Source organism: Macrobrachium nipponense, chromosome 10 (assembly GCF_015104395.2).
Source record: "Macrobrachium nipponense isolate FS-2020 chromosome 10, ASM1510439v2, whole genome shotgun sequence".
Taxonomy (NCBI): domain Eukaryota; kingdom Metazoa; phylum Arthropoda; class Malacostraca; order Decapoda; family Palaemonidae; genus Macrobrachium; species Macrobrachium nipponense.
The window spans coordinates 74,563,032-74,583,031 of record NC_087204.1 but is presented as its reverse complement, the minus strand read 5'-3'; the positions used below and the strand labels follow the sequence as shown (position 1 = coordinate 74,583,031).

The 20,000-nt window shown below is 38.1% G+C and overlaps 1 protein-coding gene across 3 annotated transcripts in view; it reads right to left on the bottom strand.

Moving 5' to 3' along the window:
* Window positions 1–20,000, bottom strand: part of LOC135223703 (GTP-binding protein 128up) — a 196,779-nt gene that overhangs the window by 68,925 nt on the left and 107,854 nt on the right. For all 3 annotated transcript variants that reach the window (XM_064262424.1, XM_064262425.1, XM_064262423.1), the window contains exons 4-5: window positions 17,719–17,898; window positions 17,450–17,545 (exon numbers count right to left, since the gene is read on the bottom strand). In XM_064262424.1, the coding sequence (XP_064118494.1) occupies window positions 17,450–17,545; window positions 17,719–17,898 (276 nt within the window). The remainder of the gene's footprint in view (window positions 1–17,449; window positions 17,546–17,718; window positions 17,899–20,000) is intronic.

Genomic DNA, 20,000 nt, shown 5'->3' with positions numbered 1-20,000 from the left:
CAGTATAATAACCATTCATTTCTATTCTTTATTCTATCTTCACCTAATGTTTTCTTTATTAAATGTATTGCATGAATAAGTTTTTCAATTTACAGCAACCTTTTACCAATAGAATACTTAAAGCACAAGGGGTAGATGCTGACCGAATAGGTAGAGTCAGGACCTTATGGGGTAACTAGCCATCAGGAACCAATGGGAGAGCGTGGAGGATGGTGGCGAGTTTTACTCAGTTGGCGGCGCGGGAGTTTTAAAATTGTTCTCGGTGGTCCGGGCGAATCTCGGGACTTCACAGCAACAACCTTTCGTATCTTGAAAACTTTTCGTATGTAGAGCAGTAAAATTTTTCGCATTGGCTTTTGTAACTTGGATTTTTCGTAAGTTGAGCCTTTTCGTATCTCGAGGTACTACTGTGTATATATATATTTAGATATATATATATATATATAGATATATATAGATATATATATATATATATGTGTATGTATATGTATATATATATATATATATATATATATATATATATATATATATATATATATATATATATACATATATATATATACACACACACACACACACACATATATATATATATATATATATATATATATATATATATATATATATATATATATATATATATATATAGATATCTATATAGTATGTGTATATATATATATAATATATATATATATATATATATATATATATATATATATATGTATATGTATGTATGATATATATATATATATATATAATAATATATATTATATATATATATATAATATATATATATATATATATATATATAAGCAAATACCACACACACATATATATATATATAAAATATATATATATATATATATATATATATGATATGTATGTATGTTATATATATATATATTTATATATATATATATATATATATACTATATATAAGCAAATCCACAGGGAAATGAGAGAGAGAGAGAGAGAGAGAGAGAGGAGAGAGAGAGAGAGAGAGAGAGAGAGAGAGATTATCTAACCATTCTTCTTCACAAAACTATACTATATATTTTGTGAATGAATAGCACATTATGATAAAAACAATTAATTACTGTACTAATTACAGTACCATTCTGTAATATTAATGTATAAACAGCAAAATACAGTAATCAAAGTGTATTTTTTTATCTTTTGTTTTTGTTCTGAGAATCTGCTGATCGATGCTTATTACAGAAATATTTAGGAAGATATTTTAGTTGCTATAAGAAACTAATTTATTAATGGAGATATTTTTAATATTGGACATAAAAGTGAGGAGAGAGAGAGAGAGAGAGAGAGAGAGAGAGAGAGAGAGAGAGAGAGAGAGAGAGAGAGAGAGAGTTTTTTGTACATCACAGAAAAATTGCTACAGTACCAAAGCCTGGATGTTTTCAGTTGCCTACGTAAGAAATTTGAATTCTAAATATTTTTATGGCGATTACATCAACATAGTCGACCCTTCGCAGATATTTCTATGGACTGTGAATTACTGTATTTTCATATAATTTTTGTGACTGCACTTCTTGTGATCAAACTAATAAATTACTCCGGTATATGCATTCTTAAAGGGGTTTTTGTGCTGTAACTATAAAAATAGGCCATTCTAAGCATCTTTAGAGGCATTTTAACTATTTACGGATTCTACCTATTCATAGAGGGGGAGGGGGGGGTCTGGTATACATACCCTTCAAATAAGGGAGGTCTACTATACAGTAGAGATAGTCCGCGGTTTACAATGCGATGTAAGCTGAAAATAGTCTCAAGCCAGAAATTTGTTGAAAATCGTATAAAATCCTAAGAAAACCTAACTTTCAATTCTTTGGGTTTATTAAAAACTATGTAAACTGAATTTTTATTGCATTGTTCATAAAAAAACCCTTCAAATATTGATTATTTTGCGTTTTTGGAGCCATATTTCTTCCATATAATCAGTGTCGTAACCCTGGAACATGCATTGTAAACCTGGAAATAATTTCTCATGAATATAATTGAAAAGTGCCGTAACATTGGAACGTCATAAGCTGAAACTGCTGTAAACCGGGGACTACCTGTATATGTAAAATTGACACCCCGTTTTCACATTCTTGACATACATGGCCTCACAAATTTGCGGATTTCTCTATGGACCATACCTACCCATTCACATATTTGCAATATTTACCTAAATATCCACAAAAATGATATTTTTATAATAAAATAAGGTTTTGTATATAGTCACCTCTCAAATAACGCGTTTTCAATTTAATATGATAGAAAATATCTAAAAATGTTTAAAAAAACATGAAAATTTCAATTTAACACGCCTGAGGGTTGTTTTCAAATCACCTGTGAATGATGCGCATCAGCGCTGCAGACGACAGCCGTCAACGTATACAAAGACATTGCACAGTGCACTGTATGTATTTATTTATTTATTAAATTAATAAAGTGAAAGATTTTGTGTACTGTATTTATTAAGAAAGCGAAAGACTTTTTTTATTTATTAATAGCGCGAAAGATTTTGTGCTGTTTTTCTTTTTTGACTGACCTACAGAACAGGCATTCTCCAAGCCTAGCATATATACCATGGTACTATATCTTATACATATGAATACAGTCACCAATACAATCACCTAGCCTACAGTATACTTTATACTACATGTACGGTACAGTAATTATTAATAGAAGCCACTTCTGGAGGTTCAATACATTCTCACTATAGTAATTCAGTTAAAAAAAAAAAAAAAAAACTCATACACATAAAACAAGAATCAGCTTCGTTCCAACATCGGCATAATTGAACAATGTCAGGCTGCTGATGGCTACATAATAATTACAAATGTAACAAAATGATATTGTTATGATACAATAAAGTTTTATGCATACTTACCTGGCAGGTATATATATAGCTGTATTTTCTGAAGTCCGACAGAATTTAAAAAAAACTTCCGACACACGCAGTGGTCGGCCAGGTGGTTAGTACCCATTCCCGCCGCTGGGAGGCGGGTATCAGGAACCATTCCCATTTTCTATTCATAATTTTTATTTCCACTGTCCCCTGAGGGGAGGTGGGTGGGTACTTGAATATATATATATCTGCCAGTTAAGTATGAACAAACTTTATTGTATCATAACAATATCATTTTGCTCATGAACTTACCTGTCAGATATATATATATAGTTGAACCCCACCGTTGGAGGTGGGAAGGGACAGAATAGAAGGATTTTGGGACACAAATGCATGCAGATGATTTACATCTTGGTTCCACCTGTTAGCATAGCCGACTTCGTGATTACTGTCACCCAAGTCTGCTTCTGCTTTACTAGAGTTGCCAGCGAGGTAGAGACCTATGAAGCTGGTGCACTCCAGATGATCTGTCAACGGGGGCGTGACCACAATGTGACTAGACCATATTGACCATACCATGAGGGCTAAGAAGTAAATATATATATATAATTATATATATCACCACCTGACCAACCTAGCCAAAGTTAATGTGTGTTAACTAAGGCTTCAGAGTTAAGAAGTCGCCGTTGTCAGCGACTCCACAACTAAATTAAGAGCTCTTCCTAACCATTTTCTACAGGAATAGGATGAGTAGTACTTCTTGCCCCCAAGATTGTGTCTGCAGACACGTATGGCCCTAGCGAGCAGCAGATCTCATATGCCATCTTCACATCTCGCAGGGAGTGTGAAGTGAACCCAGAGTTGCTTCGCTAAAACATGGTACTCAGGATGTTGCTGAGTGCCATGCTCTGTTGAAATGCTTCCGAGGCCGCGCCCTCACCTCGTGAGCAATTCAAGATAAAAAGCTTTTCAAGAAATCTTTGTGCACACCACAATGAAGGAAGCATTTTTTTGGGAAAGAACTCTCCTTAACCCTAAAACCAGGGTGTACTTCGATATGGGCAAGTCTGGTCTTTTTCGGAACACTGCAGATTGCCCGACTGACTTCGACTTTCTTGATTTTAAGTAGATAAAACTTGAGAGACCTGACAGGCACAGGACTCTCTCTGACATCCTGCCCACTAACTTGTGCCATCCTTGCTTCCAAGATCCTGGCCCAAGGACAAAAAGGGTTTCCATTCTTAGGCCATAACGAAAGGCTTAGAGAGCACACCACCTTGTGTTCTCTAAAGCCAAAACTTGTGACGTGGCTTAAAATCTCACTAACCCTCTTTGTCGTATCTAGGGTGGTTAGAAGAAGGCCTTCCTGATCACATACAAGAAGTTAACAGGCAGGAGAGGTTCGAATGCTTTGACATCACGAACTTCAGACTACGTCTAAGTTCCATATTGAAAGCTTCGATCCGGAAAATGCACAGTCTGTACTAAAGTCAGGTGAACGACCAGTTGACCAGTCAGACGAATCAAGGACAGCAAGGCTGTACCCTGAAGACCAAAAGGCACTATTCTTAGCTGAAGATGAGTGTCTGGACTGCCTGGGCGATTCAATCTAAGCAAACCTTGGGGGTGTATCAACGCAACCCAACGTCGTCCGCAATCGACTTCGTCAATAAGAAACTCAGGCTACTATAGTCGCCTGATCTCGCACGAGTGTCTGACTCCGAGAAAACAGGCGAGGCAAAAAAAGTAGATGGTGAGCTAGAATCGAGATTCCACAGACCTCAATGATCGTGAAGGTCTTTGTTGTTTGACAGATGCAAATCTGTCAAACACATTCTCTGTTGTCTGTTCGCACTGGCAGAATTTTCAAAACTCTCGGCAACCGCTAGACCACTGGTAGTTCAGGTGATCTCCCACGTTCCCGTGGCGCTGGTACTTGGAACTATTCCCGTTTTCCTCAGATTTTCTCTGAACCCTGTCTCCTGAGGGGAGGAGGGTGGGAATTTAATTATATATACCTGCCAGGTAAGTATGCATAAAACTTTATTGTATCATAACAATATCATTTTTATGCATGACACTTACCTGGCAGGTATATATATAGCTGATTGACACATTTGGAGGTGGGTCACAGACAGCAACATCGTCATAATTCAAAAATTAAACTAATTTTTAAAATTATTTATTAAGTTCCTTACCTGCTAAGGTAGCTGACTTCGTAGGTCCTGCCTCTTAGCCCTGCTAAACCTTAGTAGCTCTCAACTAGGATGTGACCTGTTTGTTGAGAAAGCTAATAACAAGGGTCTGACAACTGGAACGGGACCAATTTTGTTGACAGGAAACCCTAGCCCTCTCTTACCAGGGGGCATTCATGCTAGGATAAGTTTAGACCACCTGAACCACACACAAAGCTAACGTAACACATTACACTTCACATACTGAAGAGGAAATAACCCTCTCAGACAACCATAAAAAGAACACCACTTAATTAAAATACCTAGCATGTTAGTAATCTATCGTTGCTGCCGTCGATCGAGACGATTCGTACGGACTTTTGCAATCCTGTAACGAACCTCTAGATGATCGTTACATTCTACGCCTGTGTTATAATAGGCTCTTTCTCGTAAACTCGAGCAGGGACGAGAGAAGATACTTCTTAAGATATGAGAGAGCTGTGGAATATCAGAGTTGATGTGGACCACTGGTTCCAAAAACTCGTTTTCGAGGACTGGAGGGACTACCGAATTGCATTTACTTCTTTCAGATTAAGATCCAGGACATCTGAAACACTATCCAGATGTCCGGCACCTTCTTTCTATCATGACGCACAGAGATGTTCAGAATAATTCCTAGATCTTGAATAATATTTCAGTTTCCCGGTAGGAAAAAACTGTGGTCTGAATTGCAGTCTATTCGGGGAAACAAACTTCTTCAGGAAGGAAATGGTCCCCAGCAAGCTCATCCATTCCCTCCCCGAGTATGCTTACTTCCCTATAAGGCTGCGCTTTGCCTAAGCAGGAGAGCATATAAAAGTGCAATGTTGCGGTAGACTCGTAGTTCTATACCGTGCGGTAACGAGCACCGAAAGGATTAAGAGATAACTCTGTTGAACATAGTGGAGCAAAAACTAATGCAACGTTTATTCATTCACGTAAGAAATCCCCTCAATCTTAGGCTAAAGTCCGTGATTGTAGGACAGAGATACAGTTAGTCAGTCCAATCCCGCAGAGATACGTAACCGCCAGCACAGAGATACGGTTAGTCAGTCAATCCCGTCATCCCCGGCAGAGAGAGAGCGTAACCTACAGCGCATGACAGCGCACGATCTGTTACTGGTGGCTCGGTTGGAACTTGGACAGTCAGACACAGCAGCAGCCAGCAGCTTACGAACGTCGTCTCTTAACTTTATGTCTGGGTTGCCAGCTACCCTATTCTACGAAGAAATAGGTCCGTTATTTTTTGAACAAAAAGAGACTCTCAAGCTGGTATATTTAAGCGAAACAGAAAACGCTAAAATATATAGATGCGTTTGTGTCCGTCAGAACACTACCATACAACGGTAAAAGATAAATCGGAACTCCTGGAAGGCTGCAGGGAGTGACGATTAAAATGTCCTTAAAATAGTAGACAATAGACCTCTCGGTTGCCATCCGAAGAGGTAACTACAGCAAGCGTGTATGACTTGAACCCACCAGTAGTAAAATAACGCAAGGCAAAAAATTTTATTATATCACAATAAAGTTTGTTCATACTTACCTGGCAGACATATATATAGCTGAATTCGGAAATACAGCTACATACATATCTGACAGGCAAGTTTCATGAACAAAACTTAGAGAATCGAAGCAGACATCTCAAGCTTCTTAGATACTGGACATAAGCGTTCATTGACGTAGTCTACAAGTCTATTTCTTGTACGAGTCTGCGAATGAGGAAGGAGAGCTCTTCCGAACCCTTGTCCTTATTCGCTTACGCAATATCAAGTTAATGAGATGTTTGTCAATGAGAACTAACCCATTAACGGTACAGAGAGATATTTTGTCAATGAGGGGAGACCCACTTACTTGACAAAACGATAGTATATTGTCAATGGGGGAAAGTCACTGAATTGACAAAACGTAATCCAGGAAGTCGAGCCTTTTATTTTTCGATTCCCGTCTCAAACAAGGAAGGGACAAGAATCCTGTTAAAAGACTGGGCTTACGGTAGGTAGAACGACGATGCTCAATCGGCATGGAAGTCTCGACTAGAAACTCAACAAAATCTATCATCTGAAAAACCCTTTCAGATGGCTCTAAAAAGCTTTTAAATTTATTGGCAGTATGGCAAAGGAAGTCTTGTCTTGCGCTTTCCTGAAGAGCGTCCTTTTGATGAGTGCCTTTGCAAGAATCCTACTGAACGTTGCCGAAAATCCTGACGTTCAGGCCGTCGAGCCTTTGCATAACCCGTAACTGTCTTATCTCAAAGTCTTGACTGAGGTAGAGGAGAAAACGAGATCTTCCTTGAGCTTTCCTTAACTCCATCCACCTTTGCGAAAAGCAATATAATATTGACAGAGACCTCTTGAATTCACGAAACCCGAGGTCTTGCTGGGTTTCGAAGACGAAGTTCTGTTCACTTTCTTGAGGCTCAAATCTTAAACAAGAGCTTGAAGAGTTCAACAGAAACGTTCTGGTGGCGCGCTCGGGCGTACACTGGCGAGGACGCTCGGCGTCCTGGTGCGCGCTCGGCGGCCCACTGGCCGAGGACGCTCGGCGTCCACTGGTGAGTGCGTCCATCCGAGCGTCCTGTTCAAGCCGATCGTCCAAATAAGCGTGCAGAAAAGCGTCACGCTCTGACAGGCGTCAAAACAAGCGAGAGAAACTGCCTTCTTTTTCCCTATTTCTTGGTGAAAGAAGTACACGTGATCAGGCAACTTTCGCCTTCTACTCTCACTGAAACACATAACGAGGGAGAAGGGACGTGAAGCGTCCTCTTCTATAAAGCTTCTTAGAGGTGCGGGCCGAGTCCTTCCGAGAGCTCCAACCCTTGTGCGGGGAGGAACGTCCTGGCGGAGGAACGAGAAGCAATCCTTCAGGATCGTGCATGTGCACGCACTTTGGCAGTCTGGGTATTTTCATCAGCAAAACTGCCGAAGGCACGCCAGATCGGTGGGGTTCCCTGTAACCCTCCTTCGGCTTTCGACATGCCCTCTCCCTTGGTTCTGGAGTTTCGACAGAGGTCTAGACCTAGAGGCGTTATAAGGCCGATCTGACGCACCCTCCACTACACAAGGGGCACTGTCACTGCACTTAGCCACTTCACTATTGCTCTCTAAAGCAAAACACTTTCGATTCTAAGTACGAATCGAAATAGTATAAGAGAAAGGGCAATAAAACCTCTACAGACACTGTTTTAGGGCCCGAAGGCAACATTACAGGTTAGGCGTAACAAAAACAGAAGTAGAACTCTTCACACATGAAGGAGAGCGATCACCTCTCGCAGACATAGTCATAACCCGTAGGCCATACTACAGCGTTAGGCAAAATAAAGTCTACCGGAAGTTAGCAGTATCACTACCCTGACTTTCGTAATTGATTAATAGCGTACATACTAAACAAACTTTTTCTTACGGAATTAGACACGTTTACTGATTAATTGCGTACATACGAATCATACTTTTTCCTTACGGAAATAGACATGTTTTACTGATTAATTGCGCCCACCCCAAGTGCGGAACTACCGAAGCTTTCGGTAGCCACACCCTATCTTTGCAGACAACACCCTCTGAAACTAGCCTAACTAGATTCAGATATCTTATGCAAAAATGAATCAAATTCAAATCAATTTAAGATAGCGTATGCCTAGCCACAAATCCAAGTAAATAAATTAAAAGACAATTAGGATACTTAGCGGCAAATGAAGTTTCCAAAATCCTAAGCCGGAGGTACCTGAAAACAGGTGTTTTCAGTACCGGCGACAGAAAATTTATGAATAGAAAATGGGAATGGTTCTGATACCCGCCTCCCAGCGCGGAATGGTACTAACACCTGGCCGACCACTGCGTGTGTCGGAAGTTTTTTTTAAATTCTGTCGGACTTCAGAAAATACAGCTATATATATACCTGCCAGGTAAGTGTCATGCATAAAATATCCATCTTTTCCACGAATCTTTTAAAAAGTGATACATTACTTCTCTGTATCCACTAATATTTTACGTATTCTCATATTATTGTATTAGAAAATAACAACATAGTGGTCAATGTTTCGGTTTGGAAATCAGCTGATGGCAAATAAGAGTTTACTAGAGTTTATTTTGCAATATTTAACTCAATTCTGGGTCTGTGCAAATTTTCTTGCTTCTATTTAGCATAAACGAATATCTAGATACTTATATGTTAGTACAAGGTCGTTTTTTGTTATACAACAAATTTTCAAGTCGATATATGACTTGAATAAGTCTCGCTGTGAACTAAATTATTTTTTTTTTAACAAATTGCGTTGGGAGCATGGTTATTGCATAAAAAAAAGATCTGATTCTGTTTGCTATTTTCACTTGATTTCATCGCAACACAAGCTTTACCTTATTTATCTTTTATTTGCGTGAAAACAACAGTTGTTTCTCTCGATTTTATCTGGGGTTGTGTTTGATGGCATAACTTTACTGCGAGTTTTATACGTGTTGCCGATGCACAAAAATAGTCATTAGCAGCTTTCTTAGCTTCAGCTACAACTTGGTTTAAATTTATCAGCATATTTCCTTGCTGATCTTTGATCTATATCAAATAGGTACAGTTATTACACAAAAATATATCAGTCCTATTCTACAGTGTCGTTTATAACATAACTACGGTAATTGTTTACTATTGTACATTGGTTGAAATACAAACAAACGGATCTTGATGTTATCCAATTCAGTTGTACTTAGAAAAATGTAGAGTTCCCAAAGTCCAGGAACGTATCTCCCTTATTACTGTTATTTCTTATGGGTAAAATATGTTTAAATAACGCGTTTTTAATTATCGCAAGCTCTCCAGGAATGTAACCCTCGCATTGAGAGGCAACTGTGCTTACCCAGTAATTATGTAGCTATTAGTTTCCACAGACGGCAGACTAATTCAAATTTCGCGGGTAGCACTTCGATTGCACAGTGTAGGTACTAGGTAAACAGTGCCATCCGCCAACAGCAATGCTAGGAACAACTTAGCAAAGCATTTCAATCTGTTTCATGCATAATGTCCATCAGAGGGGAAGCGGGTGGGGTCCGATCATATAGTTAATGGGTAAGTATAGTATACAAAACCTTAATTTATTATAAAAATATCACTGAAAAAACAATGCGTCGTTCCTATCAGTTGAGAGAGCTATGCAGATGAATAGCTACTGCCTCTGGATGGTGCTCATCTTAACTTGTTGTGGAGTGGTGGTAGAGCCAAGGGTCGCCTCCTACTTAGGGGAAACTTTGCAGCAAGGAGAATGCTCCCATGGCTAGCAAAGAATGATATGTAACCCCCCTTGCCCTGGGCGCAGCATCAAAATAAAGCAACCAGAAAACAGACACCTACATTGAAATAAAATAAAGACCTATCCACTGAGAATGGTGGGTGCTCCAGGTACACTGTACCCGGAGCACCCACCATTCTCAGTGGATATGTCACTAAAATGGTCATGAGGTACTGAAAAAATTTGACACTTTTTAAGCCTACATAAAACATAAAATAGAGGAAGTGACAGGTTCTGGGAGGAACTCCTCTCTTCACACTGAAAGCAGAGCTATCAGGCTAAGTCTTCAATGTCACTCCAATTCGGGATGAACAACTAGTAACTGAGCACTTTAAGAATTAGAAAAAGAATATGGAAGCCAAAAAACTGCTGTGTTTGTCTGAGAAATCATTCTGAATCATCGCAGTGACCTATGGAGCAATTGTGATGAAGCAGACTTACTGACTTCTGTTGTCCTGTTGGTAAACAGAAAGATGACAATGATTCTAAAGAGACATATCTCTGTACGATGATTCTTGCAGTGGCAAATGTGAAGTATAAAATAGAAACCATAAGCGAGAATCCAAAGCAAACCAGAGACTTGAGTCTGTGATGCCCGGGCAGAGATCCGAATTCGAAGTTAACCCTCGACAAAGGAGAAACACCATACTCAACTGAACAAACACTCAGAAAGAAGGCAGTCTCTGCTCCTCACTCGACTCCGTACGCTGAGTTGCCTGGTAGCACAATCCGCCTTGGAATGCATTCGTCTTATAGAGCTATCGAATGCACGACAGATACCTTTGAGCAACTACATACATGTAAACTGAAACAAGAGGGAAAAAACCCCCTTGTTTAGTGGTAATGCCAACCTTGTGGTGTTGTTGCCAAAACAACACCAAAATCAAAAGAAAAATCAGCAACTCTTGGAAGGCCTGGAAGGCTGTCCTGAGTTTCAGAAAATTACGAGAAGGTACTATTTGTCTCGGTCACACACCAGAAGAATGAACTTACAGATATGCACCTATTACACGAATGGTACAACTGATAACAGACGCATGTTGCGAGAATATACAATTACAGTGTTCCCCCCGTATTCGTTGGGGATGTGTACCAGAACCTACGTGAATAGTAAAACCCAGGAATAGTTAGAATCACCACTAACGTTCAGATAAAAATGTATACCTTAAATAACATCCTACTTCAAATACGTACACCTAAAATTACTAACCTATTACTGAATTAATCTTTGAGGTTATATGATTAATATCACTTCAAAGTCATCTAAAACATTTTACCACTAAAAATATATACCTACAGCCAATAACACACAGAGAGAGAGAGAGAGAGAGAGAGAGAGAGAGAGAAACCATTGAATGGCAACATCATATATCTGACCATCAAGAGTGAAATTATGAATTATTCCTGAGACAGAGAGAATAATAATGGAGACCTTACCTTACAGACCTTACAGTTCGTTCGGGTTGCCCCAGGTCCCTCAGTGTGAGGCGCCTCTAATGTCTACCAGAGAGTTGCTAGTACATCTTCCGGTATATTTTGCATCTTCCAATCTTGGATGGTCTGGGATGCAGTTTAGATATTTGTCGAGCTTATTCTTAAACACATCTACGCTCACTCCTGATATATTCCTCAGATGAGCTGGCAACGCATTGAATAGACGCTGCATTATCGATGCTGGTGCGTAGTGGATTAATGTCCTGTGTGCTTTCCTTATTTTTCCTGGTATAGTTTTGGGCACTATTAATCTACCTCTGCTTGCTCTTTCTGATATTTTTAGTTCCATGATATTTTCTGTTATTCCTTCTATCTGTTTCCATGCCTGAATTATCATGTAGCGTTCTCTTCTCCTTTCTAGACTATATAATTTTAAGGATTGTAGTCTTTCCCAGTAGTCTAGGTCCTTAACTTCTTCTACTCTAGCTGTAAAGGACCTTTGTACACTCTCTATTTGTGCAATATCCTTTTGATAGTGTGGGTACCATATCATATTGCAATATTTAAGTGGACTACGAACATATGTTTTATAAAGCATAATCATGTGTTCAGCTTTTCTTGTTTTGAAGTGCCGTAACAACATTCCCATTTTTGCTTTACATTTTGCCAACAGAATTGCTATTTGATCATTGCATAACATGTTCCTATTCATCATCACATCAAGGTCTTTAACTGCTTCCTTATTTGTGATTGTCTCATTATTAGGTCCCCTATATGCATATAGCTTTCCTTCTCTGTCTCCATAATTTATTGATTCAAATTTATCAGAGTTAAATACCATCCTATTTACCTCTGCCCAATCATATACTTTGTTAAGGTCTCTTTGTAGAGCGTTCCTATCTTCATCACAAGTAATTTCTCTACTTATTCTTGTGTCATCAGCGAAACTACTCACTACCGAATCCTTAACATTACTGTCTATGTCTTCAATCATAATAACAAACAATATTGCAGCTAGCACCGTACCTTGTGGCACACCGGATATTACCTTGGTTTCATCCGAGAGAGAGAGAGAGAGAGAGAGAGAGAGAGAGAGAGAGAGAGAGAGAGAGAGAGAGAGAGAGAATAACTCCTAGATTCTGACTTCTTCCCCTCCGCCAATACGTATATCAAATCGTCATTTACTCCCCCGCCCTCCTTCCTCCAAGTGAATAAAAAGACTGGGAATCGCAATTTTTTTTTTTATTAACCTTATCAATATTTTAAAATTAGTTATAAGGTAAATCATATACTTATATTACAAAACAAATAAACATACGTATGAGAGAAAGAGAGAGAGAATGTTATTTTTTAATCTCATTAAACTTAGTATTTGAATACTAGTACTGTATATTATTATTTCACCATGAAATGTAGTAATGCCCTTAAAGAAATACTGTATACATAAACTTCCATGCCAAACTGAGGGCGAGAGTTACCACTATGACATACGTATCTCATGTGGAGAGAGAGAGAGAGAGAGAGAGAGAGAGAGAGAGAGAGAGAGAGAGAGAGAGAGAGAGGAGAGAGAGCAAAATTGGTGGAGGGATGAATGGGAGTGGTTTGGATTTGATGGGTGGGTGTAAGCGTGTATCTGTTGTGAAGATCGCCAAGTATATCAGTGGCAAGCATGTGTTACGAGTCATAAGAAGTGAGGAAGTCTGAGAAGTGGAGGAGAGTCAGTAAGTCGGAGAAGACAGTCAGATACAGAAGTAGCCAGTGTTATTTGGTGTTTTCTTGGTTGATGTTGATATAGTATGGTTGTTGTGCATGTGTCTGTCTGGTGATAGTTGAAGTTGAATGAGTTGGTTGTGCGTTTTGGCGTCTGAGTTGGCGGTTTGTTGTGCTGGGTTGGAGTTGGTGTATGATTGTCATGTTATTTTTGAGCTGTTGGTGTTTGTTTGTGTGGTGATTGGGTTGTTGTTTTTGAGTTGTTGTACGGTTTTGGTGTTTGCCTGTCTTGGGTAGTGGGATTCTCGGCGATGGTTGTCTTGACCAGCACAGCCTAGTCCTGAGTATCCAGAGTCTGAGGTGAGTACATGTGGTTGTGTTTTGTGTGTTCTGTGTTTTGGTAAGCCAATTGTCCTGCACGTAATTAGTAACATAAAGGGGAAAGTGTGGCTGTGGGAAAATTTGTCAGCCAGTACGATTAAAGTAACTGTTCGGAGCTTGCTTGCTTTGTTGCTTAGCTTTGATTCAACCACTGAAATTTTTGGTGCCCAAACAGGGACTGCTGGTGTGGCAGCTGCAGGACAATTGTTCTAGGCTAGTGTGTATGAGTGGTGAGAAAATTTAGGATGGAACGATTGAGTGAGGTAGAGAGGTTGAAGGAGGAGCTGAGGTTGGCGAGGGAAGTTGGGAAAGCAATGGAAGTGGAGAATGAGAGGCTGAGGTTTGAGTGTGAGAAGTATAAGAGAGAGTTAGAAGAGTTTATAGGAATGATGAAGATGTGGAAGAGGGAATGAAAGAGGAAGTGAAAGAGGCCAAGCAGCGGATGGTTGAGAAGATGGATGAAAAGTTGGGATCGATGATGAGTGATGTGCAAGAGATGATGAAGGAAATGATGAAAGGGTTTTTTGGAGAGGGAACTGTCGGAGGTAGGCCAGTACTGGGTCTTGTGACGTACCAGGAGCGGTAAAGGAAGCGGAAGAGTTAACGGATGAGAGTACAAGTGATGAAGGTGATTTGGTTGTGATAAGTAAGGGAAAGAAGGGGAAGACACAAGATAAAGATAAACCTGAGGACAAGAATAAGAAGGGGGGCTGAGGATAAGAAGAAGACTGAGGGAAAGAAGGCTAGCAAGGCTGACGGACAGGATGATACTAGGACTGAATACGTTGGGGAAAGGGCTGTGAGTGATTTAGATAGTGGTGAGTGGAAACAGGTAGGTAGAAAGAAGAATGGAAAGAAGAGTGTAATCAATAGCATGGATGTTAGTATGGAAGTTGATTCGTTGTATTCGGAAGAGGGTAAGAGGGATCGGAGTGGAGGTAGCGAAAGTGAGAGTGAGAAGAGCAGGAAGTACGAAAGGCTGTGTATATGAGAGAGGTAAACCGATGTGCAGAAAACGAGGAATAAGGTAGTAGGGATAAAGGGGACTTTTTTAAGGAATATGAGAATTATTGTGTTGCTAGGTATGGGGATAACAAGAGTGTTTGGGCAAGAGAGTTAGGTAGCTTTCTGATGGGATAATGTGCCATATGAGAGTGTAAAAGCCAGGATTGTGGAACAGGTAAAGAGAATCAAGAGTAGCATTAGATATAGGAGAAAGCATGATTTTGAAGAGAAAGAATGTTGGTGAGTCATTGTCAATGTATGTGTGCAGGTTGAAACATTAGCTAGGAAAAAGTTTGGGGATGAAGGGATAAATGAGTGTAAGGAGTTAAGTGTGAAAGTTGTTGGTGACTGTACCACAGAGCATATGCGAATTTATGAATCGAAATAGTAGAGGATTATGAGTTAGATAGGTGTATGAAAGAGAGTACAAGTGTTAGTGTTAGGACTGAAGTAGCTGAGGGTATATCAGAGTTTGAGAGCTGTAGGAGACAGTTTTAGAAGGGATAAGCGTGAATGGCAGAGCGAGTGGTTGATAGGAATGATAGAGCAAGTAACGTAAGTATACAGTATAATTCCGCGTGTAAGACGACCTTTAAATCCTAAAACTCCCCCCTAAAAATTGGGAGTCGTCTTATACTACAATATTAAAGATCAAACCTTAAATATAAGATGCTGTAGGGTAGCCTAGCCCTCTGTGCTATAGCCTAACCACCAAAATACCTAAAGATTCACTTTATGAAATAAAATGATACTAAAGGTAATAAAACCATTTTACCATATATATATACTATTGGCATATCTTCATAACAAATCTTCTATTTGAGGAATAATTCAAAATCAATGAAAGAAACTTTTATCTATGCGATTCAAGTTGAGAAAATGTAAACATTGAGTTGCGGTTCTGCTGCCAGCAATCTTTATCTTTCGGTAACCTTTAAGAAATTTCAATGGTAGTGTAATTACAGTAGTATTAACATTTATGATAATATAATATTTCTTTTTCATTAAAGGTTTCTCATACACATCACAAGATTGATCACATGTGCCACCACCTTAGGGATTCCAGTCTGGTTCTGGCGAGTCGACTTCGGCTTCATCATCGATATACAAATCATCTTCGGTACCGTTCATGGCATTTTTAAAATTATTTTATGACACTATATTTTCACATTCCCTCCGTGCTTTTATGATAGACACAGCGATTATCAAGTGTGGCAGCACACAAAGCTGTTTGTAATTTAAAATAGAAACTGTTTCATACAATTCAGGCATATGAACGATGATTGTGTACAATCATTATCGTTCACTATTGTAGTATTATCAGCGGTCGTTTGAGAATGGCGACAAAACATAAACAAAACAATGGTTTCCCTTTACTGTAACCTTCTGTATAAAAAACACATAGATTTGGCTTTGTTAAAAACCCAACTCTGATCATTTACGAAAGGCTTGTATGTATCTCTGAATTAAGTTCCATTCAGCAACTACAGACAGTGATGATATCAGTAAAACACGATCAGCTAAGACTGTAAACAAACCTAGAATGCAAATGGTGCATCACTGTTTTGTTCTTATAATGTAATACAATAATACATGTAATATGATTACAGTAAAATATGTTTTATTTAAATTATCATTGTTCTCAATACAACTAGGTAATATTAGACTTTTGCAAGTGGATATCTATCAGTATAACAAACCTGATCGAGGCCCTCTCTCTCTCTCTCTCTTAACAGGCAGTTCTGGTGTTTTGGGGATCTATATAGCCTACTTAATATCAACAGTAGTAGGAGAGCACTGTAATATAAGGTTGCTTTGGGTGTTTTGAGATGATGGTTTGGGATGTATTTATGTTTTAAATATTGAATATTTTAGTATGATAATTTAAAGAATATTTTTGTTTGAAGTATTAAATGAAGCAGTGAAAATGTTAAAATATGCAGTTATAAGCACTAGTTTAAGGGGTACAAGGTATTAGGCAGTTATAAGCCAGTTATAAGTATTTTTAGAGGGGATTTTTGCATTTCCGCAGTAGGATGTGGAACCTATTCCTGCATAAAAATGGGGGAGCACTGCATTCACTATTGTTGAGCCACAACTAAATCCCCACATACTCCCAGGGCAAATCTAATGTTAAACTCTCCAAATAATTCAAAATATTTATACTGCTGCACTGTTTTAATACAAAGCTTTTACTTCAATATCCTGAATGGGACAGACTTCGACTTCATTAGATCAATTAGGTATATGTTTCAGTTGCAAAAGGATGAAATAAAAGAACATGCCAGCCTTTAAGTTAAAGTAAGCTATCAAAATAACAGATTGGTCAGTTAGTGAACCTTTGGTTCACTAACTGACCAATCTGTCTAAAACACGACTGTTTCTTGCTGACTACACTTAAACCATTTTCTTAACTAACACTAAATACAGGAGTATCAATTACCAGAAAAATCAATGTACATAGAAGAACCAAATCTTACATTGGTATTCTATCAATAAGCACATACACAATGTCTACAGATTTAGTAAAGCTCTATCCCATTGTAATAAATATCAGGTTCCAAGTTGAAGAATCAAAGAACTTACCTTCACTAATTCCAAATCTAATTCAGTTTGAGGCACTACACACTGCAGATTTACACCACCCTTTTCTTTCTTTCTGAAAGTAATCTGAGGTGGTTCCTGAAAAAAAAATGTACAATTTATAAATTTCTCACATTTCCTATTGAAAATGAAATAAAACTGTGTTATATACCTTTATCAGTATGTAGTACTTAGGAACATAATCCAATCCTTATATCTCTAAGTGAATATACACATATCTCACAGAGAAAATCCATATCTACAGCACTTACTTTGTTCAGTCGAATTCCAAAACCCTCTAATTCACGTTCAATCAACTTCTTATGTCCAACAGGCTTTAGAACATCCAGGACTATGAAAATCAAAGAGCAGGTTCGAGCAACAGCTATAACCTGTTTACCTCGTCCTTTACCATCTTTTGCTCCTTCAATGATACCCGGCAGATCAAGTAGCTATAGATAAAAACACACAATAAGAAGGCTCCTTTTTTACTGACCATACATCACCAAATACTTTTATAACAATAATAATAATAATAAACCTATTTCAGACGGGTTAACTTTTTTAAACTAATTAAAATTTGTACAGTAGCCCAGTCTCACTTGTACATAGAAATCTAGAGGCTTGAAAAAGTCAGAATGGTGTGTCAATAAAGTTGTATAGACATGTGACAAAGCAGAAAGAGTATAAAGTAAAGGTACGAGATTTAATAAAAGATTAAACTAAAAAATGAACAAAATAAGAAAATATGTAGTATATCAGATATTCAGATGTTTAAACTTAGAGGATAGCAATGCATAAAATAATTACAGTAATGTATGTACAGTAATTACATACACTGATCATTAACAAGAATTTAATTCTGCTATTGCGTCTGCTTCAAATATATATGACTACTTGATCAATTTCTAAAACTATGCTATGGTCACTGTCGGCTTCCTCTTTGATCTAATTACAAAATTATACTTCTAGAGGAAACTTTATCATTGTTGCTCTCTGAATCTCTTAAGCCAACTGTGAGTTCTACTGTCCCTTTATTGTAAAACTAAAAAACTTTCTTAAGCTCTATCTGTACCTTTATATTATAAAAATTTAGTTTTCATAATAAAATCACATATGTTTCAAGTAATTTGTATTTTTCCTAGCTATACTAACCTGAGGTCCTTTACAAGAGGAATTAAAATGGCAGTTAACCTTTCAGACAAGTTGGTTGAGTAGTTAACTACTGACTGGTAGGCAGGAATCCTGCCTGCCAGGATGTAAACATTCCAATTTGTCTTTTGGCCCAGTTATCAGATTACGGGGTGGCTGAGGTGGGCATGAGATGTAAAGGACCTCAAGTTTGTATAATTAGGAAAAATACAAATTACTTTTTAAAAAATATGATTTGTTCCTTCATGATAAAATGATTCCCCACTTTTACAGGGGAATAAGCTTCCAGAACCAGCTGTGGAAATGTAAAAATCTCCTCTAAATACTTTTAACTGGCTTATAACTGCCAAATGTCCAGGACCTTATAAACTGAAATGCTTATAACTAACTGTCTATTTTAACATTTCATTGCTTAATTTGAGATTTACTAATTTTAAAACAACAAAATTAATGTAAACAGCAAAATACCTATAAAATGTTTAATACAACTAAAATAATTCTGTCTTACAGAATGTTTGACAACTAATCCAGTTACCCCTGTACATAAGATAAGCTCTCTTCTCTCATTCCAGGTTAGCCCTGGACTATGTGTAATCAGTGTATCTCTCTCTCTGGGTAATGAAAGATGAATCTGAAATATTGCTGTAAAAGGTTTGGATGATAGAGCATATTGTATTTACAATATAGTTATGCCTTACCCAAAGAGAGAGAGAGAGAGAGAGAGAGAGAGAGAGAGAGAGAGAGAGAGAGAGAGAGAGAGAGAGAAGAGAGAGAGAAACTAATCCAGTTACCGTTGTACATAAGATAAGATCTTTTCTCTCATTCCAGGTTAGCCCTGGACTGAGTGTAATCAGTGTGCGTATCTCTCTCAGGGTAATGAAAGATGAATCTGAAATATTGCTGCTAAAAGGTTTGGATGATAGAGCATATTTGTATTTATAATATATTTGCCTTACCCAGGAAGAGATGAGACCCAGAGAGAGAGAGAGAGAGAGAGAGAGGAGAGAGAGAGAGAGAGAGAGAGAGAGAGAGGGAGAGAGAGAGAGACCTATTATGCCCAGTATGAAAGAATAGTCATTATTGAATAAATAGTGTTGCTTTACGGGAAAAAAAAAGCAAATTATTAACAATTTTAGAGATAAGGTCAATAGAAAGAATCTGCAAATTAGAGAAAGTTCTCTGCGGAAAGTCAATAATGTGTTCCACAAAATCTGCGACAAAATGGACCGAAAAAGAGTGAAATGCGTAAATGGAAGGGGGCACTATACAAGCCATCAGCTCCATACATTAGGTAGACTAACTGGTTGGATGGAGGAATCTGAGTGAATCTCTGAACTGACTAGAGTTCACCACACTTGGGTTACTCATCCTGGTCAATAGAATGAGGAAAAGTACTGTGCCT